This window comes from Dermacentor andersoni, chromosome 6 (assembly GCF_023375885.2).
Source record: "Dermacentor andersoni chromosome 6, qqDerAnde1_hic_scaffold, whole genome shotgun sequence".
In the NCBI taxonomy this organism is placed as follows: Eukaryota; Metazoa; Arthropoda; class Arachnida; order Ixodida; family Ixodidae; genus Dermacentor; species Dermacentor andersoni.
The window spans coordinates 176,036,339-176,062,869 of record NC_092819.1 but is presented as its reverse complement, the minus strand read 5'-3'; the positions used below and the strand labels follow the sequence as shown (position 1 = coordinate 176,062,869).

The 26,531-nt window shown below is 47.4% G+C and overlaps 1 protein-coding gene across 1 annotated transcript in view; it reads left to right on the top strand.

The window, feature by feature from the left end:
- Positions 1-26,531, top strand: part of xmas (RRM_XMAS2 and SAC3_GANP domain-containing protein xmas) — a 388,469-nt gene that overhangs the window by 181,669 nt on the left and 180,269 nt on the right. Inside the window, exons 17-18 of the mRNA XM_050172352.2 lie at positions 10,053-10,219; positions 22,944-23,164. Coding sequence (XP_050028309.1) covers positions 10,053-10,219; positions 22,944-23,164 — 388 coding nt within the window. The remainder of the gene's footprint in view (positions 1-10,052; positions 10,220-22,943; positions 23,165-26,531) is intronic.

Here is a 26,531-nt window from a genome sequence, read left to right as displayed (position 1 = left end):
ATCGTTCCATTCCATAGCCACAGCTGCCATTTAGATCCAGTCCAATCTACCAGATGTGCCATGCGAAGCCGGTCTCGTAGCAAGCGCGCGTGATTGTTCGAAAAGAGTGCCTCTCATCACGTTCTGGTCCCAGCAGATGATGTTCTCGGTTTAAAAACGGTTGACGGGAGGAGCATGTCATTTTGACGTCACCAAAATTGTGGCTGCACCCCATGGCTGACATCGGTGCAGCCTAAGCCAACCTCCCATCTGGTGTCAATGTGGTGAGACACAGACCGACCTCGACATCTTGCTTGGGTGTCAGGAAGTGGAAACTGAAAGAAAAAAACCTCCCGCTAGCGGACTGACGGCATATTTCTTTCATTCAGAAATGTTCCTTGGTGCGGACCCATTTCTGAGACGCTCAGTTTTTAACTTTCTACAGGATATTAGTTCATTATTGTTTATATTACTTGTGAACAAGGCTCCCGTGTGGGAGCCGAAACGTCTTCTTTTCTTTTAAATCTTTATTTGGTCGGCGAAGTGCCCCGGGTTTTTGTTTACCTTTTAACCATGTTTCATCCCGACCAGACGGGCTTCCGTCAAACGCTGAACTTCAGTTCATTACAAATCATAGGCCCAAGAGTTGTGTAGCATAGCCACACGTTAGGGGCTGTTGGGTGATTTCACAAGAGATCAAACACGCATGTCCACTTGATATTTTTGTTCTGTCCGGTTTTCTTATATGTTGTGTAGGAATATTCAAACTGCCCAGAACCAAAAATTTTATTCTCGAAAAGTGTTCCCAGCTAGCCAAAAAAAAAAAATATTTGAAGGTGGTGGTGTGAGTGCCCTCCTATTGCTGCAATATTTTCTGATTTCACGGCCAAATTAAATGCAAAGTAAAAATGTTGCCTCAAAAAGCTTTTCTGCTCATTTTAATACACTTCGCAGCAAATTAGTTCCATACATTTTTTTACGCTCTCCTTAAACAAAAAATACGTAAAAGATTTCAAAACATGGCCCAAATCAGACATATTTTGTAACCTTGATGCATCTGGCACATTTCCTATTTCACACAGAAACTTGAAAAAAGTATCAAACATAGAGCGTTATTTTTGCAACATTTATGCAAATTATTATCTTCCTATATGACACACAAGAGCAGAAAAAAGTAGTTCAACGAGGTTTTTTCAAAAATTTCACTTTCAAAACAAAAAAAAAACTCTGGTTCCAGTTTCTGAAAAAAAAATTTAGATGGAAGTCCACTTATGTCGGACAAAACATGGGTGCAATAATAGGTCTCTTCGTTTGCTTTAGTATTCACAATATATAAGGGCCATAGTGGCCAATGTTGAGCGTGCTTACTTTAGTGGTGCTGCAACTCATTCGTTAACATTTACTCTCTTTAAAAAGAAAGAGAGAAGGCAACGGTTGCCAGAAATGAAGGAAGGTTCACCTGGTTTTTTTTTTAATTGTGACAAGAACAGATAATGTGTTTTCTGCATTGTTTTCTGGGAAGCAACGAGAGAAATCGACACTACTTGTGGTGCTTGAACAAACGTATTGCGTGTCCTTTGTAGTTAACAATTAGAATGGTTTAATCACTGTCAGCTGACTTGCACAATGGACAGTGCATGTCTGCTCGACTGATCATGGGCAGACGTCATCCACACATGCCGTGACTGAATTCCGGATGGCACATGAGGCACAGACTTCTGCTGACGGTGCTCCTTGACGGCTGCAGCAAGTGTGTCAAGCAGGGCCACATTCTTGAGGTTGCCGCTAAGTTGGGAGATTGAATGGCGCTTCCAGAACATCGTTTGTGCAGGGAAGCTTGGTGCTTAACGAGTCCACCCACACCAACACAGGCGTTGTTCCCGCGCCCAGTGGCGGAAAATATCCACATCGCGGACGTATACTTGGAGTGGCACAACTTGTACAGTTGGCACTTTATTTTTAAAATGCCTCGCTGCACACTTGCTGACGTATGTTACGGGACAGTGTATGGGTACTTTTTCATCTAATGCTTCGTGCACTCTACCTAGGGCGTAGCAGGCATGCGCTTTGTCATGATGCATGTCGTCACTTATGACAGCAAAGCTGTGCGTTGCTTTGCTTGTCGTGGCAACACAGGTGAGATTTGTTTCTTGTGCCAATGGTACAATTGTATTTCTTTTGAGAGAAGGACATTCCAATTTTCCGCAAAATCAAAATGCAGAACAATGCCACTCGTACTTCTTTGCCTCATGAATAGCCGCAGCATGAGGGCGGCGAATGCATTCCTGAGGAATACATTTGGTCAACCATTTGCTGACCTCTTTCACAAAAAGGGTAGGAGACGTCTTCTAGATAGAGTCGCCACTTTCCCATACAGCAAATTTGACCTCGTCTTCGTTGACCATTCCCCTGACTGGCCAGAGTGCGGCCTCCACTCTGGGCAGCGCTCGCATTTTCTGAATATACAATCTGTGGTCGGGGAGCCACAAAGGCACAATGCTTTAATGCCTTTTAATGAGATTTCCATGCAGGTTTGCATTCTCAAGCGTAGAGACACAAAGGTTGGCACTAGTGAAAGAAAACGCTAACGCAAACTTCTTGTGAGCAGCACCCATTTTGGATGCAGGCTGTAAAACTTTGACAGAGCAATGACACTTTCGGGGTGAGCTGCTTTTAACACCTGGAATGTTTCACGGATAGAACATGTCATAAACCACTTTGAGACGTACTCTCTCTGGCCGTTCATGAGGATTGACACATCCTTCTTGTTTGGGCTCTGTCGAGAGCACCCAAGTTCGTCCTTGGTGAAGTAGTCGAGCACAGCTTGTACATCCGATGGGCTTAACGTTGACCTCGTGTACCGCTAAAAAGCTCATCCATGCTTCTCGCACCGATTTCGGGCCTTTCTGAGCATGTACATTGTAACAGCTGGGATTGCCTGTTGAAGACATTTGTTTCCAATTTCTGGTGGCACGATAGTTAAGAGACGAAGAGGCTCTCGACAGGACCTTGAAGCCTCATACGCTTGCTTCAACCTATTTAACCAGCGCATGTTGCGCATGCACAACATTCTGTCACGGACGGTTCAGGTGTACTGACGCTTCCGTATACAGCGCTTAAAAATTGAGCACATCTCGGCTTGTTTCCTCTTTCCGTAAGATCCTCTGCTGCATATGTGAATGGAAGATGATGACCTCAAGAAAGGTGGACGTACCTGTTCAAGTCGTCAATCACTTCTTCTTTCTGACAGAATGCCTCGCCTGCTTTATCCTGGGTGTCACTAGATCAAGACAGGATTTCCTTGAGGCACGTAAAGTAGTGCTGGCAGATCTCATCGGGGTCGCGAATATCCTCAGCCTCTGGCAGTAGCTTCCGTAGGGAGGCAACATCGAAAACGTGTACGCAACGAAACATTTTTTTCTTAGCAATCTTCTTGTGGATGCATAAATATTGGGCACAGAATATTCGGACCGAGCTATGAGCCACATGCATCGCGTGTAGTGAACAGCACTGCACCCTTTCTGTTGCTTTTTCTGTGCCACTGTTGTGACTGAGGCTCCAGAATGTCTCACGGTTTCATGTTTTATGAACAAGGCTGTCTAAAGCTTTTCACTGTGAAAACCTGTGGGCCACACTCGTTACCGAAGGTCAGCATGGGAAAGTGCGTCAGCAAGGTGTTGACAAAGCATCATAGCTTAGACAACTTCAGTAGCCTTTGGCTCAGTCATGCCGCACTACACGTTTTTGGACAGTTGAAACGCAGAGGTGAAGTTGGAGCTAAGACAGAAAGACGTTATCTGTGAGCGACACGGAAAACATGGGATCGCGGGAGATGAAATGAACGGCTCAGGAACAGATGCAGATAAGTTTTTAGGAAGGCACAGTGTGAGTTGCACGTGGGGGGAGGAGGCAGTGAAGTAGCACCTCCACAATGGCACACATGCTGATTTTGGAAGCGCTCCGTCTCTTACAGATTAGCCCGCCTTGGCACTGCTTACAGGTGATTTACTGTGTGCACCAGGTGAATTTTGGCAAGGTCAGCCACAATGTGCACTCGCTGTGTCTCGCATGATGTTGACGAGTGAATAATGGAGGTGTAAGTGTGATCCCCACAGAGCTTGTAGGCTGAGAACTTGGTACACATTAGCACCTTAGAAGGCAACAACCCCCCACTTCCACGCACGCTAGACACAAATAAAATCCGACAGTACATTTTAGTCTAAAACAAGCTGCCAGAGCGAATTTCTGAAGCAGCAAAGAAATTGTAACTAGATTTGCATACTATGCAAACTGATAGACGACCAGCAAAGGTACTGAAGGTAGTGCGCTCAACATGGGCTACTTTGGCCTGTTAGAATTTGTGAATAAAGCAAATGAGGAAACATATTATAGCACCTGCATTCTGCCCAACATAAGCAGACTTCCATCCAAAGTTTTTTTCACAAATTGGAATTTGAGTTTTTTAATTGTTTCAGATGAGTTTTGTTTTTAAAGTTTTAAAGTTTTTAAAGATGAGTTTTGTTTTAAAGTTTTCAGATGAGTTTTGTTTTTGTTTTGTTTGGAATTCCTTCTCAAATTTTTTTATTTTTAGACAGCAGAAAGAAATTGCATGGCACTAGTTTACTGTGAAGTGTATTAAATGAGCAGGAAAGTTTTTTGACACGATGTTTTTAGTTTGCATTTAATTTGGCCGTGAAATCGGAAAATATTGTCTAGGTCGTGAACACAAATTCAAGGTTGGTTGGCCCTGGATCCGGCAGCCACTGAACTAGGCTACGTCGTCTTCCAGCGACCGGCTTGCTTGGCTTGCTCGTTCGCTTCCATCGGCACCAATAAAATCAAATATATTGCAATTTAAGCGTCACATAATTGTGTACGTGTTTTGCTAACTAACATAGGCGCTTCATTACGAGCTGCGTACGGTCGTGTCACAAGCACCACCGGTCTCCGATTCAACGACCCAGCGAGCTTCTAGTCATCAGTGGCTGTCAATGGAGCGGATACTGCCGATGGGGCTTTGCAGAAAAAAATCTCTTATAGTCCTATTTATATTGGCATCCTTTGTTTAAAACGTGAGAGCTGTGCAAATACGTTTGTTTTCACTTTATTTGCAAAGTCATTCCAAGTACGCATGCAGGGGCACCGGTTCTGGGTGGAGCTATGCGCCACTCTCTCATTCGTACTGAATGAGAGGAATCTTTGAGTCAAGAATCGCATGCAGCAAATTGGACTCCGGCACGTCATATGACGGATTGCATGCAAAATCGCACCATGTGTCTTGCACATGTGAGAATTCGCACATTAGACCAAAATGGCGACTGACGAAGACTATGGCTATGCAGATACCTCTCTGGTGAATTATCGGGCCTTGGCAGAAGTGCGGCTAAACAATACATTTATTTGTCACTAAATTGCTCCATTTTATGTAATTTAATATGCAATTTCTTAAGAAATTGACAAACTGTAGCCAAGCGGTCTGGTGAAAATGGATGAAGTGGCACTTGCTCAGCAGTTGGCGCCAATTTCAAATCACTCGAAAATGAAGGGAGTGGGGGGGGAGAGCGCTCCATGATGGCGCTTGCATGGGTAGGGGCGCTTGCTCGGAATGTTACGGTAAGTGTAAATAAATTTCCATTTTGTGTATGCAAGCTCTCCAGGTTTCATCTTATTTATGATTTCTCCAATCGGGTTTATACTTTCTTGGTGCACCGTGCCACATAGCGATGCTTGCACATTGACTTCTCTTTCTCACAATGGCACGCCGCGCCGACTGGCACAAGCAGGAGTGACCTCCGAGATTGCGTCAGTGCCATCTTGGAGGCCACGAGCTGACCAAGCCAAGCCAGCTCACTCACACGTTGAAGCCACAGTAGGTGCAAGGCTACGAAAGAGGGGCGAATCAGGTCATTCACAGGCCAAGCGCATGTTTCTGGTGCTGTGCCAATCTCTGTCTTGGACGGGTTCAGGAAATCTCACTTAAAGTGAAACTCTCCGAAAGTCATGGAGATTGCCAAAGAATGCAGTTAGTCAGCACAACGTGTTGTGTGCTTCTTGAACACGACAGACTTCGTTCACATCTCAGCCTGCTAGCTGTTTTCTTGCATCGGTTTCACGACAATAGGAGTTAGCCAAGTGAGAAGCAAGAGACATTGGAACAGAAGGAGGCTATCGAAAAGGATGTCGCATGCTAAAAAAGGGGGTGTTGCACATGCCAGAGCCTTTTGCATTGTTTTGTTAACCGTTTGAGGGTCGAATTAATTTGAAAAAAACTTTGCCAGGTGGTCAAATTACTTTATTGCAGATCTTAAATGTACAAAATGTATAAAGTCGGGAATAAATAATAAAAAGAAATAGGAGCAGTATTTTGGTCTTGGCATCACTCATAACTGCAAAATGTTCAATAGTATTTCAGAGTGTGGTACTCCTTGAAACACGGGTCTACGCACAGCGCCTTATTGCGGTCTGCACACCTAAAATGCGTGCCTGTTCTGCTCTTGGAGCGACGAGTTGTGTTGGCGCACACATGACATCTTCTCCGCGTGCGGCTGCCTTGGGCAGAGGTCTGAGGCACCCTCTCGCGTAAGTGCGTTGCCGCAGAGAGCGAGAATATCTCGTGAGCGGTGGCGATAAACAAGCTAAGAGCAGCACCAATCAAGATAGAAATCAACTTCCGCCGGCCCTGCGAGAGCGTGCCGACAAAGAGAAAAATCATGTTTCGCGCGCCTCCGTTGCGATCACGCGGCGGGACGATAGCCATGAAATCGCGTTGCCGCTGAGAGCGAAAATACCTTGCGAGCGGCGGTGATAAAACAAGCTAAGAGCAGCGCCAATCAAGATAGAAATTAACTTCCACCGTGTGGGGATGCGCGACTCTCGCGCGTCCCCTGATGTTTTCCCGCATAGCGCATCCCCTGGTATGCTGTTTTCCCGCACGGCTCGCATGGCCTTGCGCCCGCGGCGCTCGGACTGGTACAAGCGCGGTGCGAGAGATGGCGCGACCGTCGCGCTGCGGCGGGGTTACTCGGGCGCCGAAGGACAAGGCGCTGCTTTTTTCCGGCGGGTCGGCGAACAGCGCCGGACGTTCCGCGCGCGCGGCGACCCATGCTTCTGCGAGACCGCCTCGCGTGGCCGCCTTGGAACGCGCCACCGTCCGCGTGACCGTACACGCGAATGACCAGGCGTTGGGATCCAGCATGGGGCGAATATATTCGCTCGCCATGCGGTCGCGGTAAGTCGGACTTCTAGATTTGTCGCGCGCCCATCGGCATGTTTTGGGGATAGCAACTCGGCTAGCTGGCATTGATCTATGAAAGGTGCAATAAATGCCCTTGTGATTGTTTGCACTACTGTGTTGTCGTTCCTTTGTCCCAAGAGTACGGAGGAGAACCCCGGATCTCCCACATCTGGCTGCCCAACGTGGACCTCTTGGGGCATCGGACGATAGATTTAACAGTTTTGCTTCGTTCGAGACCTTTGTTTGAACCGAAGCGTAGGCCTAGCGTGGATTTTGATCGCTAGCGTCAGCGGCGTGCTTTCTTGAGCGAGGCGGCGGTGGCCGTAGTGTGTTTGAACATGTCAACATGCTAAGCCTTTTCGCAAGTGTTTTTCTTTAATGGCATTCGTTGGTACGAGAGCCACGTTGTCTGCATCCTGGGAGAGCGAGGCTGAGCGCCCGCGGAGCAGTGGCAAGCCTGAAGCGAGTGAGTACGGAAGCCTCGTGGGTGGTCCGAATTTCTTATGTAAATAGCTTCTTCTATCTCTTTGACTCGGATGAAGTCGCGGCTCTGGGAGCCGGGTGGCCGCGGGCCACGGGTGCCACGACGGGCTGACTGGTATTGCGGCCTGGCACCGGGCGCTCCGACGCCGTCTGGGACGGTGGGCGCCGTCAACTCGGATGCTGTGTGCACCGAGCGGAGTAGGACCACCTCACAGAGCTAACGTCTCCTCCCAGCTGCCTGTTTTGCGCCCATTTTGGGTGTTGTTTATGGATGCCGGTTGTTGACAGGGTAGCGACGATTTAGGCCTAAGGCTTTACGAAGCTGCCTGTCGCACGTGGAGGGACACAACCTGGTGGACCGTGGTGTTGAGGCGTTGCAATTTGCTTCCCTCATTCTATTTAGCCTCGCACGAATTCAAATTACTCGTTCGGCTCAAGGAAGCGAGCTTCGTTCACGTGAACTTAGCATCTGAGTAGCTGCCCGATCTCTTGCTAGCCGAGTTGAACATCGTACCACGTGGGCGATGCGCATGCAGAATTCCTCTCTCTTGCACTACTTTAGTGTTTGCCGAGTGTTTTGAGTGTACGCAGCGTGATTGGAGTCACCCCTGGCTTGCTGTCACCTGCACATTGTCTGCGCTGCTGCCCCGGACTACGATCGAGTCACCCCGGGCGATGGAGATGCTGTGGCCAGTTCGGCGCAGCGACTTCGGCGGCCTCCTGCATCCAGCTCACAACCCTCGGCGGCGGACAAAGGAGCCAGCGGTCACCGACAGCTACGGCGGCTCTTGCCAGCAGGGCGCGTCGGCGCGAGTGACACTTGCTCGTACCGACTACTGCGTCGTCGTTTCCGGAGTCCTGGCCTGGAATGATGCCGTCGAGTCTGCAAAGCTGCTGCTGTGACCGGCGGACGCCAGCGGTGTACCCCAAGGACAGTCGGCTCGCATGTTACGGACAGCGTGTGGACATTTCCCCGGCGCGGCCACTGTTGCATGTACCACCTTGTTCGCGAAGCACGGGTTAATGTTAGACCGTGTGACATGTTTCGCCGGAAAAAGAAGTGATTTAAGGTTGGGGGGATGTGGGGATGCGCGACTCTCGCGCGTCCCCTGATGTTTTCCCGCATAGCGCATCCCCTGGTATGCTGTTTTCCCGCACGGCTCGCGTGGCCTGGCACCCGCGGCGCTCGGAGTGGTACAAGCGCGGTGCGAGAGATGGCGCGACCGTCGCGCTGCGGCGGGGTTACTCGGGCGCCGAGGGACAAGGCGCTGCTTTTTCCCGGCGGGTCGGCGAACAGCGCCGGACGTTCCGCGCGCGCTGCGACCATGCTTCTGCGAGACCGCCTCGCGTGGCCGCCTTCGAACGCACGACCGTTGGCGTGAACGAACACGCAAACGACCAGGCGTTGGGATCCAGCATGGGGCGCACATATTCGCTCGCAATGCGGTCGCGGTAAGTCGGACTTCTAGACTTGTCGCGCGCCCATCGGCATGTTTTGGGGATAGCAACTCGGCTAGCTGGCATTGATCTATGAAAGGTGCAATAAATGCCCTTGTGATTGTTTGCACTACTGTGTACTGTCGTTCCTTTGTCCCAAGAGTACGGAGGAGAACCCCGTATCTCCCACAACCGCCCCTGCAAGAGAGTGCCGACAAAGAGAAAAATGACGTTTCGCGCGGCTTCGTTGCGATCACGCGGCAGAACCGAAACCGCAAGAAGGTAACACAAATTTCAAACGCTTCTTGTATAAAAGGTGGCAGCACCTCCCAGAAGGCATGCATCGTCATTATGGCGCGAAATGTCAAACGGAGGGTCGAAGCCGTACCCGCACGGCAAAGACCTTGCGGGACAGAAAACCGATGCCGTACATGTACTGCAAAAGCCTTCGAAGGGTTAAATTCCATTGGATTTGCAGCTGCGTAGCGGTTTGGCGGGCCATGGAGCCATAGTCTTTTTTGCACGTGTAAAGTTATGGCCAGCATCAGGCATATACTACAGTAAAGGCCAATAGTTGATATAACCAAGTAATTTGGGCTTGGCCTTCAGCTTCGTTATGACGTTCTAGTGCGTATCAAAATTGTTCGGACATTAGATTTGTTTCACATTGTTTTCTAATGTGAATTCATAGATACTGAGTGAGCATTTGAGTCGTGGGTGTGTCAGAATCGGGCAAATACTGCCAAGTAAGATAGTGGTGTATTCAGACATCTGTATGCCCCTTGTTTCAATTATGTTCACTGAATTTGTGTTGTTCCCATCAAGATCGAATTAATGCAAGTCAGCTGCATTTTCCCTACTCTAAACACACTCCGAGCACCCTTCAGTTGTTTGAGTGATGACGACGTTTGCGTTTCAGCTGGGTGGAGTTCTGCGAACGAGAGAAGCGCCAGAGGAGAGCCCGCGAGAGCTTCCCTGCAGCTCCCAGCATGCGGTGCAACCTGACTGACCCCAGCCTCAAGCTGGAGCCATCACTGCCCCATAAGAGGGCCAGGATCAGCTGGGACTGCCTGTCCAAGGGACTCGGTGGGTGTGACAGCACTTGAAGAATATAACGAGGCATCAATTGCCTCTTTCTTTGCCGGCTGTACAGGTGTTGCTCTCTATACTTTTGGCACAGGGCAAGAATTTCAGTGACTCACCACTTCTACTTTGCCTTGCCATCTGCTGACCGTCTGGTTAATTCAGATGGTAGAGCGGCTGCCCCGGAAAGGTTGTGGTCCCAGGTTTGAATCCCAGACTAGGATGAATTTTTCTTCAACTGCAAGGCTTTTCTTCGAGAAACCCGTATTTTGTAGCAGTTGCTACGATTGGGTAGATGTCTCATTTTTCCTTAATTGCTTCTCTCCACCTTGTGGGTTTCCGCAGAACTATTACATGAAACTCTTACCTTTACTTCGAGTTTCTGACAAATTCGGCTTTGCCTTGCCATCTGCTAGCCTCCTGGTTCCTGGGTGGTCCCGGGTTCAAGTCCCAGACCAGGATGAATTTTTCTTCAACTGCGAGGCTTTTCTTTCGAGGATCCTATACGAATTTCCTTTGTAGCAATTGCTACGATCGGATGGATGTCTCATTTTTCCTTAATTAGTTACTTCTCTACGCCTTGCGGGTTTCTGCAGAACTGTTACGTCAAACTCTTGCCTTTACTTCAAGTTTTTGACAAATTCGACTTTGCCCTGCCATCTGCTAGCCTCCTGGTTAGCTCAGATGTTACGAGTGGCAGCCCCGGAAAGGCGGTGGTCCCAGGTTTGGGTCTCAGACCAGGTCGAATTTTTCTTCAACTGCAAGGCTTTTCTTTCGAGGAACCTTTATGGATTTCCTTTGTAGCAATTGCTGTGATTGGATGGATGTCTCATTTTTCCTTAATTAGTTACTTCTCTCTGCCTTGCGGGTTTCCGCAGAACTATTACGTCAAACTCTTGCCGTTGCTTCGAGTTGTTGACAAATTCAACCTTGCCCTGTTATCTGCGAGAGACTGCTGCTTAACGTGACCAGGCTCATAGAGCCTTGCTAACTTTCATGCAGAAAACTGATTTGGCCTCCCATTTATAGACATTTTTTCCGTGTTTTGACTTTATTTTGTCTGTGTCTGTGTCATTGGCTTATTTCCTATTTTCTTTCCTATTTCTTTGTTTCGTATCTTCTCCTCTTTTCATTCCCTCCTCTCAATAGAGTTGGCAGGCGTTGTGCACCTCTCGGTGGCAGTTGTCAGCTTGCTCTGCTCCTTCCCTGTTTCCTTTATGTACTTGTATATTTTCATAACTAATAATAATAATAATAATAATAATAATAATAATAATAATTGGAAGTAACTTGCGATCGTGGCATTGCAGTCATCGTGCAGCGCATATTGTTATTTGATCACATTCGGCAATTGATGAGCTGGAGTCCGAAGCAGGGCTGCTTCCTGTTTAGAAGCCTTTGCGAAAATTACGGCATCTGTAGTTCGCAGTAAAATAAGGGCGAGTAGCTCCGAGAGGTTTCTGGTCTCTCAACAGCCGTCTATTCTAAAATTGCCAAGACATTTAGTTAGGATGGGTTAGGTGAGACTCGGCTAGGCGACTGGCCGAGGCCTTCTGGTGTTGAGCGTTCGGCCAGTGACAAGAGAGAGAGAGAGAGTAAAACATCTTTATTAATAATATTTGAATGGCGAGAGCAGTGTGGGAGGAACCCTCAGTCCAGGGTCCCTAAGATGATTCCGGCGATGCTTCGAGCCCGTTGTATCACAGCTCGGAGGACCTCGGGAGGTCCGCCGCGGAGGGCATCGCCCCACAGCTCTTTGTTGCGTAGGGGGTAAAGGAGAGTTGGCAAGGGAGGAAAGAGGTTTGCAGTGCACTTAATCATGACGTGGAAGATTGTGGGCGAGCTGCCACAGCCAGGGCAACGATCTGCATAACAGTGTGGGTAGAATTTATTGAGAGAGACAAGATTTGGAAAAGTTGCGGTTTGTAACTGGCGTAATGCCACTGCTTCCTCCCGCGAGAAGGACGGCGGTGGTGCGGCGTGGGTGCAACGAATGCGTGTATAATGACGGAGTATGTCTTTGTAACGGAGCAAGGGATCCCCTCACTCTGAACTAGTCGCCTCACCACGCCGGGTCGCCTGGAGGGAAATTTCTCGGGCAACCGCATGTGCGCGTTCGTTACCTGGCAGCGAGGTATGACCAGGGGTCCAGAGTAAGTGGATGCAGGGAGGTGTGGTTGGTGTATTTTGCGGGATCTGTTTGAGAATTTGGTGCGCCGCTCTTGGGATGCCGTGTCCTGATAGGAACGCCCGGCATGCCTGTTGCGAGTCCGTCAATATATACACTTCCTCAGGAACATGGATGGCGTATCGAATTGCAAGAGCAACACCGAGAATTTCTCCGTAAGCGGCATTTGTTCCGCGCATTGCAGCAGAGTCTCTCAGGGATTCGGTGCCATCCAAAACTACCGAGGTATAGCCCTCTTGAGTGCGTGATGTGTCCGTGTATAAAGTATGTGTTTCCGGGATGTTTGCAAGCATGCGGCCAATGTATTGTACACGGGCTTTGCGCCGCCCTTTGTCATGCTCGGGGTGCATATTACGTGGCAATGGATGAATACTTAGTGCTTGGCGTATCGCTGACAACAAGATTGTTGGACGGGTTTCAGACTCAAGGGGTGGGACAGATTATCCTAGCCGTGTGAGAAGATGGCGGCCAGTAGGAGTGAGTAGGAGGCGCTGGCGATGGCTGACCCAATGTGCCTCTAGCAGCTCGCCTAGTGTCTTATGTGTTCCTAAGTTAAGGAGACGGTGTGTGGAAGTATAGTTCGGGAGGCCATGGGCCAGCTTCGTCGCTTTGCGAATCATTGCATCTGTGCGAAGTTGTTGCGATTGGGTCAACCGCTGAAATGGGAGATGGTATGTAAGGCAGCTGATCACGCAAGCCTCCACCAAGCGCAGCAAGTCCTCTTCTCGAAGGCCCGAGCACCTGTAGGAGACCCTCCGGATCATGGCCAGAATTTGCTCAATCTGTCTGGATAGAAGGGAAACAGTGTAGTTTGACCTGCCATCCGCTTGGACGTGTAGGCCGAGGATACGAGCATGATCAACCTGTGGTATCGGTGTGCCATCCACGTGCACAGTGATAGGGAGAGTAGAGGAACGGCTCCGGGGGCGAATGATTATGAGCTCCGACTTTTCCGGAGCACATCTTAAGCATTTTCTCGCGTACTCGGAAACTGTATCGACTGCTTGCTGCAGTCGGTCCTTGATGGCTCCGTCGGAACCTCATGTTGACCAGATAGTAATGTCGTCCGCATAAATAGCGTGGGCGACATCCGGGATCTGGTCGAGTAGCCGGGGGAGCCCTGCAAGCGCGATATAGAATAGAGTAGAGGAAAGAATTGAGCCTTGGGGTGTCCCACGTCCTACAAGGCGAATTGTACCGGATCGATGCGGTCCCATTCCTACGGTGGCTGTCGAGACGCTCTCCCTATGTGAATAATTATCTGCCAATTTCGTTCTTGATGGCTTTAATGCGCGTCCCCCACCTGTCTTGTCGTATCCATCATCCTACTTTCATTATGAAAATTCTTTTCCATTAGTCACTGTTGCACTCTTCAACATTCACTGAGTTGTTGAACGGCACGGCCACCCCAAAAATTCCTATATTTCTGTTTTTGCACGGACTTTGAAGCCATTCACCTACCTGCCCTCCTATTTGTTTATTGTGGCAGTTTCTTGGCTTCCCTGGTCCAGCATCCTCGTTCTTGATATATTTTGTCATGCACAAATCGATGTTCTGTAGGTCTTCCTTTCTTGTCTCGTTTCTTGCACTGTTTTTATTCTTGACAGCGTGTTCAAACTAGCCCAACAGCAAGGTCATCTCAAGTTTAGTAACATAATGAAAGTTGGAGACAAGGGGGAAAAAAGAAGAAAAAATATATCCGAGTCCCCTGCACTGTTGGAATTGATGTAAGGGCAGCTTTCTGTGCAGTTTCCTTTGATCGACAATAATTAGTGGTGATTGACGGCAAATGTTTGATTACTTCAACTTTCAGTCAAACACAAGAGGGGTGAGTTGATGTTAAATATTACCTTGCATGCGCCACTGCTGTTTGTTTGCATAGTGCACAAACACACAGGGACAGGTGTTTGCTTCAGGCGTTGTGCGCCATATTTCATAACCTCTAAGTGGGTTGAGCCTTGTCATTGCCTCACATGGCACATCGCATTCTGGCAGAAGTATTAAACTTGAATTTGATTATAGGGTTGTGCGTGCCAGAACCACGATAGGATTATGAAGCGCGCCGTAGTGGTGAACTCCGGATTAATTTTGACAGCCTGGTATGCTTTAACGTGTCACTATGTCCAGGTGCACTAGCATCTTTATTCTGCCCCCGTCGAAAGGTGGCTTCTGCGGTCGGGATCAAACCCGCGACCTCAAGCCATGCCATAGCCACAATGCACTGTGGCGGGCCAGAAGTGTTGATTTTCTATGCGATCGCTTACGTAGTGTCACCTAGAGCCTACGGTGTGCTTTAATGCAGCTTTGCTTCTGCACACTCTGCATAAAGTCTGCTTGTTTATTTTATAGAAATAGCAGAAACATGCCGTACCGTACGTCGAATTTAAATTTGTCCAGTTTGTCTGCAACTGCTGTCGTGTCTAGTAGTAGCGTTTTCTAGGCATCTCACATCACTTTCTACCTCTCCTGCCATCCCCCCATGTATGCGAGTTGCGAGTGAAGAGTGCAAAGGCTGTTATTCACTTGTTTCGTGGCTGCATTGGTGGTTTCCGTTCTCTGCCTCCTCTCCCCCTCCTCCCTGCCATTCTATTTATTTCCCTTCTGAACGGTTGCATGTTAGTAGAAAGGTAAGTGCTGCCGCAGTGCTTTTGTGGGAGGGTCAAGGATAATTACAGTTGTCAAGAGGCTTACGTGGTAACGCCCAGGGAGCTCCAAGAAACATTGTGCACATTCGACGCAGTGCAAAGGTCTAAACGAGTTTCTTGTGTCGCCTTTTCTCTCTGCCGCGCTCCTGTCATGTACACACATGCTCTGCACCACCCCCGATGCGGTGAGCCTGACAGCAGCAGGAGCCTCAGTAGTGGGAAAGTCGAAAGAAGAGGCACAAAAAGCTTTCATTTAAAAAAGGAGGGGGGGGGGAGATGCTTATTATGCTTATCCCAGACAAGCAAGTGGCAATATTTTCGGAATGCTTTTCTTCCGCGCAGCGTTGTCGACGATTCGGTCAAGTGCCAGAAATGAGAAGCTCTTCGACGACATGATGGCCTGGTGGGGAGTAACAATGCCCCCAAGTTTTATGCACACACTTGTCCCATCTTTATCTCCGTGTGGAATTTTTAGCACCGATTCTCCCTCAGGAGTTTTGGTTAACATGATCCAGAATGAGCTAGAGGCATGCCATGAGTGGAGCCGCAATGTTCTGTGCATCGGAGAGGGGATCCCCTCCCCCACCTCCAAACCGCTGCTAGTCCTCGCCTTGCTTTCGCATTCAAGCTTTCCCTTTCATCCGTGTAGCTCTTTCAGAGCTGTTCTGTGGAAAAGGGGGTGCGGAGTTAGTCAGAAAATGTCAGGGGAGGTTTCGACTCCCCAAACCCTCCTGGCTACACCAGTAGAGTGCATCAAAAGTTGGAAAGAATGACTCGAAAGCAGTGCAAATCACCTCCTAGTTGGACTTGCTGTAGGCATAAATCTTTTGGTCAAGTTTTTTTGCAACCTTCACATGCAGAACTGATAAATCTGCTAGAATAACATTGTGGTCCCTCAATCCTGGCAACACTCGTACATTCTATACAACATTAGGTGCGTTACAGAGGAAAAGCTCAAGTATGCGACCTGTTACATCAGTGCATGATGACTCATGCACATACTGATAGAAAGTGTTCTGATTTACAATATCAAAGAAAGTTGAGTATAGACTCCCTCGAGCAGTATCCCTTTGTTCCCCGGCTGACCAGTCAGTATCCAGAAGGTTAAAGTCCCTCCCTAGAAGAAGGCATTCTTGTTAATAGTTTCAAGAAAATTGGATAAATGAACTAGTAGTTTGATAGAAAAGCCAGGAGGCCTAAAAAATTGCCTTACAAAAAATAGCTTCAGTTTCACTATCGGGATATTCCATTTGGACACTTTGGGTACTAGTATGGAGAAGAATAAACATCCCTCTGCCATGTGCACAGCGGTCTCGACGAAAACACTCCTATGTGCCAGGAAATATTTCAGTGCTTGAGACAGTCGGTTTGAGCCAAGATTCTGTGCCCAGAACAATGGTCGGTTGGATGGTACAAAGAAAACGTGAAAATCGTCAACTTCATTTTTTGTACTGGCAATTGATTAACAAATCACTGACCGGACACATTGCAGCACTAACAGTACCTTGTCACTGCTCCCGTACAACGTCGGCTTCATTGTCCCATTGAAAGCACCCCGAGTGAAGCCTATCAAATTTCAGATCTGGTTTAAAGCCTTCTTCGATGTTTTGTTTGGCATAAGCCCATAATTTCTTACACTTCTCACGGACAGTACGGCAGATATAGCAATGCTCGATCCCGTAAGCTTGAATGCTTTTTCAAGCACAGCTTGGCGGTCTTTAAGGAATTGAAGCACACAATAATGGGCAGACTTTTTCCTTCGTTGAATTTGCCCAGCCTCTGTGCACATTCAGTGGATAACGAAAACAATTCAAGCTTCGCAGTGCACTGACTTATGATGAGTTCCTCAGACTCGGCTGCCATCTCATTGGCCTTAGGATCTGCCAACCCATAAAAAAGAACAACAAATTATTGCACCTCTCACAATTTTCCAAGTCATCCATTTTTTTAATAATGCTTGTCGAAGCATCATGATCTTGTTATTGCTGATCTTCAATGTTAGCTAATATTATTTCAACTGAGTCAATCTTTTCTAGCTTAGTTTCTGAAGAAAGAGTCCAAGCAATAACGCCTGCGGTCAGCTGCATTAACTTACTTTGACCAGTCAACAGTTCTTGGACTTTTTCAGCAGTTGGTGGCCCTGGGTTGCACTCAATATCCCCACCACAAAGCAGCAGAATCAGTAGGTAAAATGCTGGGCTACAAAAAAGTGAAAAATGCCTCCTTACATGCACACGATTTGACAACACAAAACCCCATCGCTGACAGCAAAAAGCGAGGTTAAAGCATTTGGGGTTGAACCGGCAAAATGTAGCATGATGCTTTCAAGGGGTAAAAATAAAAATGACCTGCGTGGGCTGTAGAAAACTCGTAAAGGCCACCACCAGCTCGCCAGTTCCGCGCCCAATCGTCACAGTGCAGCTCTGGTGATTTTGCAGCCAACGCTTGGCAGCGTCGACGCCCACTTGGCTGTGTTGCCAGCTCGGAATCGCAAAAATATTAAATTCGTCACAGGCTGGACATTGCTGCAGCTCGAAGGCCTCGAAAAAGTCAGTCTAAAACGAAGAACGACTGTCGACCAGTTCCAGGCATGCATGGTCAAACCTAAATCAATCAGGAAGGACCACCATGGCAATGTTCGCCGAAAACACCTACGTGAGCTGTAGAAAACTTGTAAGGGTCACCACCATCTCGCCAGGTGGCGGTGCGGCAAAAGTCCAATAATTTGGAATTGAAAAATACCAATTAATTTCTTACTGAATTGTCTGGACTAAGACTCAGCATATCCGTGCACTGAGTGTTGTTAGGATTGGGGGCTCAATCCCATCTCTCGTAATCAATTGTCAAGATTGGAGTCGGGCGTGAACTAGAAGGTAGTTGGCCCATGCCGTCGTCCAACTTATCCACGCTGAGGACGTTGTTGAAGGGAAGGACTGCTTCTCATCGAGAACTAGGAATATGGGTTTATTTACAGTATCTACATGCAGTTCATCAGTCTAGCATGACTGCGAGAGAAAAGCACACCAGTCTAACATGACTGCTTGAGAAAGTGCCTCTGAGCAGCCGCACAACAGCGGTTTATAAACACACGGTCCTCCCCCGATACCCAGGTGACGGAAACGGCCGACCAGTCATCGTAAACAAGTCGCCTCTCTACGGGACGGCTTACACACACACACACACTTCCGCACAGGTTCGCGGTCCGGAGCCGACATCAGACGGACTTCGTTGAACTCGGGGCTTGTGTCAGGAAAGGTGCCTTTTATTCCCCGAGCTGACCCCCGCAGCGCGGCCGGGTGCCCATTGTCTTGCGTCTTGGACGGCACGTGGGAAGGAGCCTCGAACTACGTTCCCACGGGCACTCCCCTGCTCGCGGCAGACCAGGGCGGCGATGGCGACTCAGTAACAATAGTTGTTCCACCGATCGCATTCAGTCACAACGGCGACGAGGCTAGAGCGTAACGGTGGCGTTCCAAGAAAGGTTGCCGCCGCTGTCGCAACTGACTTGCAAAACTTGCACCTCGGGTGAGCCGTTCTTAACAGTGTGCGTGAACTTTAGATTGAATTATGGCATGCAATATTAAAATATCCTGTGCTGCTTAATACTTCAGAGCTCCACAGATAACACACTTATTTGTCTTATGTGCTTTTCTGTGGTGCTTCAATTTTCTCAGTGTTTTCCCTTCACAAGACGACATGCAATTTCATATGGTATTCACGTACTCATGTGAACCTATTTCTGTGTACAAGTGCTTCCTGCACAGTGTTGTTATGGTATTTATGGCATTAGTAACCGATTTACGACCTTTTTATTTATTACACCTGACTTGTGTGCACTGTTCAGTTGATTCTGTTCAAGTGCTGTATTTGTACAAGGTGTGCCTTGTGTGCCAATGCTCGAGGGTGCAGCTGCACACCCTGTCCAGCCTGGTAGATGGCTTTTTGTGTGTACCCACCAAGTGTCTTTGATGCTGATGTAAAGTCATTGGTGATGATGAATCGCCTGTTATACCAAAGTGGTCGTGGCAGGGTGTCTACCAACCGGGAAAACCAGGAAAACAGGGAACTCTCGGGGATTTTGAGTAGTCTGGAAAAACTCTGGGAATACTCGGGGAATTTGTGCCTCTATCAGGGAAAATTCGCTGTAATTTTATTGAAAGGGTCGAAAGTCGCAGTAATGCTCGCTCGAATAACAGACAGGAATCGTAATGAATCGTCTTTGACGCCCTGTTGTCGGCTGGAGAAGTTGCCAGTGTACGATCAGCGACTGACTTTCCGGATTCCTCATAATTTGGACGGCTTCGTGGCACCACCATGTACCCGATAGGGTCAATGTATCAGAACGTCTGAAATTTCGGACGCAAGAACTCTTCACCGTCCGATTTTCCGAAGGTTTCGCCGTGACTGCATGCCCGAAACGGCGTTAAGCAAAGCCACCATGCTGCCATTTTGATTGCCTCGCAGCCTCAAACCGGCGCTCTCGCACGCAGATCCGCTGGCAGCCGTAGCCACCACTGCTGCAATGCTAGGCCTAGCTGCTTCGACGTTCGCAATAAAGCGAAAACAACCAAACAAACATGCCATTGGGGGCCATGTTTTTTATTGAAAGAATTCGCTGCTGTCAGCAATGGCACAGATTCCGCCTTTGTGGTGCTCGCGATTGGCTTAGAAGCTTGGAAAGCACGGTGCGTTGCATAATGCCGGCTCCCAAAAGTCAGCTTCGCCTCTGTTCAGAAATCTTACTTGGTGAAGCATACGCAAAAGTATTGCAGTGGAGCATAACAAGCGTGGGAAGGGGCTATTGCCACGGAACACAGTATGTATTCTTAATTATACACCTGTGCACCCTGTTCCTGTCACAGTATGAGCACCGATATGCCTAATACGTGTACCGACATGCATTCAAAGCGTTTTCGAATGTGCCTGTGGCAGTTTGAGCCCTTAAGGGCAGTAAATGACATGCATTTCAGAAATCTCAGAAAAAAGAAATCTCATCTCAGAAAAGTGTTTTTGCGTTTTACTTGTATTTGAATAGGCCGCATTGGAGTTTGGCTTGAGGTAAAGCTTCCTCTTAAGTGCCCAAAGTAGGCATTCATTTGTGGCCAACATGCTTTCCTTCGAGTTTTTTCATTTCACTTCCCCCGCCTCATAAAAGAAAGAAAGACATTGTTGCGTCGAAAATGACGACACCTGAGCGGGCTCGCCAATTGGCCGAAAATGGCGTCACCTGAGCGGGCTCGCCGATTGGCTGAACGTGACGTGACTTCGAGACACCGAAGGGCTTAAAAGCCAGAGACCGGGAGCAGCAAGGGAGCATTCCTTCATTGATCTCTTTCGAGCTTCTTGCCACGGGCCGCAGCGTCCGAGTTGCTGCCGGCTCGTAATGACTTTATGACTGTTAATTTCTTTGTACTCTCACTGTAAATAATGTAAATAAACCTCCAGTTTTCATCTCGAAGTCCTCCTCAACCTCGGCCAACTCCCGCACCCAACGGCAAGGTCTAATTTCTGGGGGACAGCAATTGGGATTGTCCTCCAGATCCAACAACTGGTTGACAGCGGTGGGATCATCTCCAAATGCAACAGCGCCGCCTTTCGTCGCGCACGATACATCGGGGGGAGTGAATGAAGGGGGGTTGGGCCTTAGAATTCTGTTATCTGTGAATCTGTGATTGCGCAACATGTTTATTTTCCTTATTTAACGCATCATATACAGTGACTTTTTCTTAGACACATAGATTTATCGGAGACTTATAGGTATATTAAATATCTTGTTGCGAGGTTTTGTGTGTACGTGCAGTGAACTTTTTTTCCAGTGACACGTTTTTGCCTTTAACAAGCTGCACCTTCGCATTTGTATATTCTATTGTAGCTTAGCATTCCGAAGGTACATGGGAGAGTGAAATGAAAGTGAGCTAACCCACCTCGCGCAATAATAGTTCTGTTCATTATCTTCGAGACGTGCGCGTAGCACACAGACTTCTATCATTTACAAAAGTGACATGCAGGTGTGAGGATAAATGTTCTTCAGTGCTCTCATACACTAAGTTGAAGATGGTTGCGTGACATAATGGACGCTCCAAAAGTTGAACAGTGGGGTGTCGTGAGGATTTTGACAGCTGAAGGTGTTTCCCAAAAAAGAAATTAGTTGCCTTATGGCTGCCATCTACGTTGAACATTGCACTTCATTGGCCACTGTGATTTGGAGCAAACATTTCAGAGAATGACGTGAAGTTGCAAAGACGATTCAAGACCGGGCCAAAGCCACCGTGCAATCACCCCCAACAAATTGCGAAGTCTCAGATCGGAAAGGTTGATGAGCTGATTAGACAAGAACGGAGGATAAGCATCGATAAACTGGCAGAGCGTGTGAACATCAGTCACGGTTCGGTTCACGCTATAATTCATGAACATCTTGTTTGTCGGCCCTTGTGTGCACAATGGATGCCGATATTGTAGGAACCACCACCAGAAGACGGAGAGGTTCAGCGCTGCCTTCGCTCATCTAATCCGGTATCACAATGAGCATGACGACTTGTCTGCAATTGCGACCGTGGACGAATCACAGTAACACTACTACAAGCCTGAAACACGACGGCAAAGCTTACAGTGGAAACATTCATATTCACCACCCACAAAGAAAGCAAATGCCGTCATTTCTGCCGGAAAGGTACCGACTTTTTTTTAAGATCGTCAGGGGACATTACTGATTGAATTTGCCAATCCTGGAGAGATTATCAATCATTTCCGATATTGTGAAATGCCAGATCGGCTGCTTGTCGCAATCAAGAACAAACGATGTAGAACATAGACAAATGGCTTGCTCCACGACAATGCCTGTCCCCACGTCACTAATGTGTTTAACACAAAACTGGCAACTTCAAGTGGAAAATGCTGCAACATCCGCCGTACAGCCCATACCTGTCGCCCTGCAACTCCCACATATTGGAGCACATAAAAAACCAGCTCAAGGGAGTCAGATTCGTGTCGGACGATGACATGAAAGAGCCTTACTGACTTTTTGAAGCAGCAACTTGAGAAGCTTTAAGAGACGGGAATCACGCCACTCGTTATTCAGTGGTACAATTGTCTAAATGCTCATGGAAACAATTTTTAAAAATAAACTACCCCGTTTGTCATATATTTGCGTTGGCTCACTTTCATTTGGCTCGACTGCATATATTTTGCAGAACTTCTGCTTTTTATATGTGCTCTCTGTTGGAACTATAATTTCGGTGCAATTACTCACAATTCACCACCGGTGACAGCTGCTTCTGCTCAATACATTGGAACAAAGGACAGCGTCATTGAGATTTTTTCTTGGCGGTTGAATATGTACAAAAATGTAAACAAGGTTCTTGAATGACAAAGTTTCATTAAAATATTTGCCCTCAGCTTGTTGATTTCATGGCCTTTACTTGTTTCATATCAGCGGCATGCATTGCTTTGCTGGTTTCAAGCTGATATAGTTGTAAAGGTCGTGTGACATTTTCTTTATTTATTAAGTGGACAAAAACATGGAACCATTGATATCAGTTATTTATTTGGGGCACAGTTTTCGGGATATACAAGTACATTCTTTTATGAAAAAATGCATATTTTACCTGTCTTGACAGAGTGTAGTCTTCAAGAATTCGTTTGCAACACCTTTGGCAATGGCAGTGCAGTTATTCATGTATTTGATCCCTCCACAAATTCTGTAAGGGAGAGGCCGAGCTGTCGTGAGCCCCCCCCCCCTCCCCCCCAAATGAAATTTCTGGCTATGCCACTGGCAGCAGCTTATTTCAGGGACTGTAACATGTTCCAGCAGATGCACACTCTCACGGGAGTGTGAGCAAATTTTGTCGTAGTTGGAATGACTCCAATGTCATGGCGTCGTTGGGGTTACCACCAGACGCAGGTGTGCTGATGGGTGCCCTGACAGAGGAGCTAGAGCGAGCCCCACTTGACCTGGACCAGCTGCTGAGGTACATCAGCACTGAACAGCATGAATTCCCATTCAAGTTGGTCGTGTGTCTTCCATCGGCCAACTGTGTGCATTCGTACAAGGCACAGCAGACCGTGTCCCGTGTGCGCTCCAAACTGGGTTGTCTGCCTCAGCTGGAAGATGCCAAGGTGAGTAGGGGTCGACTCTTGATGGCCAAAATTAGTTTGCTTCAGGTCACAAAAGACCTGCATGCCAAGGTCACATCATGGCTACTCAGCAGGCTGTCCAGCCTCTGGCCTCTTGGGTGTTGCTCTCAATCTTAAATCCACATGCATGGGAGGAACCAAGGTACGGGATGCATCACAAGGCTTTAGTGCATTTACTTTTGGGATTGTGGACAGTGCACCAAGCTCTGAATTGGCAGTTTGTGGTAAGCGCAGAGTTCGAACGATGTGCATTAGGATGGTCGTCACGCAGAGTTCTTATACAAGCACTGTTGCCTCTAAAACAGTAAAATGTGGCTGCTTATTGAAAATGCTCCGGTTATCTTACTGCAAGGGATGTATTCTGTGACGATCACTTTTGGCAATTACTATCTCCTCGACCATCAGGCTGATTGGCTGTTTTAGCAAGCCAATCGCGTTTTAGCGCCATCTGGTAGTTGAAATCTCTTGTTGAAATTCTATGTGCAATTTTATTTTCTTTGTGTCTGTAATTCTGTATCTTAACACGTTTCCCACCTGCTATGATCTTGTGTACAAGATCGCAGTATTCATAAATAAAATAAAAAAATAATAATTCTATAGCATTAACGAGAGGGTGGCTGGTCTTGTTGTGAAACTTAATAAGAGGTACAAAATGAAGGTTGTACAGGTCTACGCCCCTACATCCAGTCATGATGACCAGGAAGTCGAAAGCTTCTATGAAGACGTGGAATCGGCGATGGGTAGAGTGAAAACAAAATACACTATACTGATGGGCGACTTCAATGCCAAGGTAAGGTAGGCAAGAAGCAGGCTGGAGACAAGGCAGTGGGGGAATATGGCATAGGCACTAGGAATAGCAGGGGAGAGTTATTAGTAGAGTTTGCGGAACAGAATAATATGCGGATAATCAATACCTTCTTCCGCAAGCAGGTTAGCCGAAAGTGGACATGGAGGAGCCCGAACGGGGAGACTAGAAATGAAATATATTTCATAATCTGCGCTAACCCTGGCATCGTACAAGATGTGAACGTGCTCAGCAAGGTGCGCTGCAGTGACCATAGGATGGTAAGAACTCGAATTAGCCTAGACCTAAAGAACGAACGGAAGAAACTGGTACATAAGAAGCCGATCAATGAGTTAGCAGTAAGAGGGAAAACAGAGGGATTCCAGATCAACCTACAGAACAGGTATTTGGCTTTAACTCAGGAAGAGGACCTTAGTGTTGAAGCAATGAACGACAATCTTGTGGGCATCATTAAGGAGTGTGCAATACAAGTCGCTGGTAACTCTGTTAGACAGGATACCAGTAAGCTATCGCAGGAGACGAAAGTTCTGATCAAGAAACGCCAATGTATGAAAGCCTCTAACCCTACAGCTAGAATAGAACTGGCAGAACTTTCCAAGTTAATCAACAAACGTAAGACAGCTGACATAAGGAAGTATAATATGGATAGAATTGAACATTCTCTCAGGAAGGGAGGAAGCCTAAAAGCAGTGAAGAAACTAGGAATTGGCAAGAATCAGATGTATGCGTTGAGAGACAAAGCCGGCAATATTATTACTCAAATAGATGAGATAGTTCAAGTGGCTGAGGAGTTCTATAGAGATTTATACAGTACCAGTGGCACCCACGACGATAGTGGAAGAGAGAATAGTTTAGAGGAATTAGAAATCCCACAGGTAACGCCGGAAGAAGTAAAGAAAGCCTTGGGAGCTATGCAAAGGGGGAAGGCAGCTAGGGAGGATCAGGTAACAGCAGATTTGTTCAAGGATGGTGGGCAGATTGTTCTAGAGGAACTGGCCACCCTGTATACACAATGCCTCATGACCTTGAGCGTACCGGAATCTTGGAAGAACGCTAACATAATGCAAATCCATAAGAAAGGGGACGCCAAAGACTTGAAAAATTATAGACCGATCAGCTTACTGTCAGTTCCCTACAAACTATTTACTAAGGTAATCGCAAATAGAATCGGGAACACCTTAGACTTCTGTCAAGCAAAGGACCAGACAGGATTCCGTAAAGGCAACTCAACAATAGACCATATTCACACTATCAATCAGTTGATAGAGAAATGTGCAGAATATAACCAATCCTTATATATAGCTTTCATTGATTACGAGAAAGCGTTTGATTCTGTCGAAACCTCAGCAGTCATGTAGGCATTACGGAATCAGGGTGTAGACAAGCCGTATGTGAAAATACTGAAAGATATCTATAGCGGCTCCACAGCCACCGTAGTCCTCCATAAAAAAGCAACAAAATCCCAATAAAGAAAGGCATCAGGCAGGGAGATGCGATCTCTCCAATGCTATTCACAGCGTGCTTACAGGAGGTATTCAGAGACCTGGATTGGGAAGAATTGGGGATAAGAGTTAATGGAGAATACCTTAGTAACTTGCGATTCGCTGATGATATTGCCTTGCTTATTAACTCAGGGGACCAAGTGCAATGCATGCTCACTCATCTGGAGAGGCAAAGCCAAAGGGTGGGTCTAAAGATTAATCTGCAGAAAACTAAAGTAATGTTTAACAGTCTCGGAAGAGAACAGCAATTTACAATAGGTAGCGAGGCACTGGATGTGGTAAGGGAATACATCTACTTAGAGCAGGTAGTGACTGCGGATCTAGATCATGAGACGGAAATAATCAGAAGAATAAGAATGGGCTGGGGTGCATTTGGCAGGCATTCTTAGATCATGAACAGCAGGTTGCTATTATCCCTCAAGAGAAAAGTGTATGATAGGTGTGTCTTACCAGTACTCACCTACGGGGCAGAAACCTGGAGGCTTACGAAAAGGGTTCTACTTAATTTGAGGACGACGCAACGAGTTATGCAAAGAAGAATGATAGGTGTAACGTTAAGGGATAATAAAAGAGCAGATTGGGTGAGGGAACAAACGCGAGTTAATGACATCTTAGTTGAAATCAAGAAAAAGAAATGGGCATGGGCAGGACATGCAATGAGGAGGGAAGATAACCGGTGGTCATTAAGGGTTACGGACTGGATTCCAAGGGAAGGAAAGCATAGCAGGGGGCGGCAGAAAGTTAGGTGGGCGTATGAGATTAAGAAGTTTGCAGGGACGACATGGCCACAATTAGTACATGACGGGGGTTGTTGGAGAAGTATGGGAGAGGCCTTTGCCCTGAAGTGGGCGTAACCAGGCTGATGATGATGATTCTGATGATGATGAACATGTGTGAGCTCGCCCGAGTAGCTCCGTAGGAGCACATCCGATGGCATGGCAGTCGCTGACCGTAGCAGCTCCGGAAGATGCTTTTTGCAATGAGAGGAGCGCTCGCACCGGTGTTCAGTTGCACACAGAGTTGCAAACACTGACGGTCACGA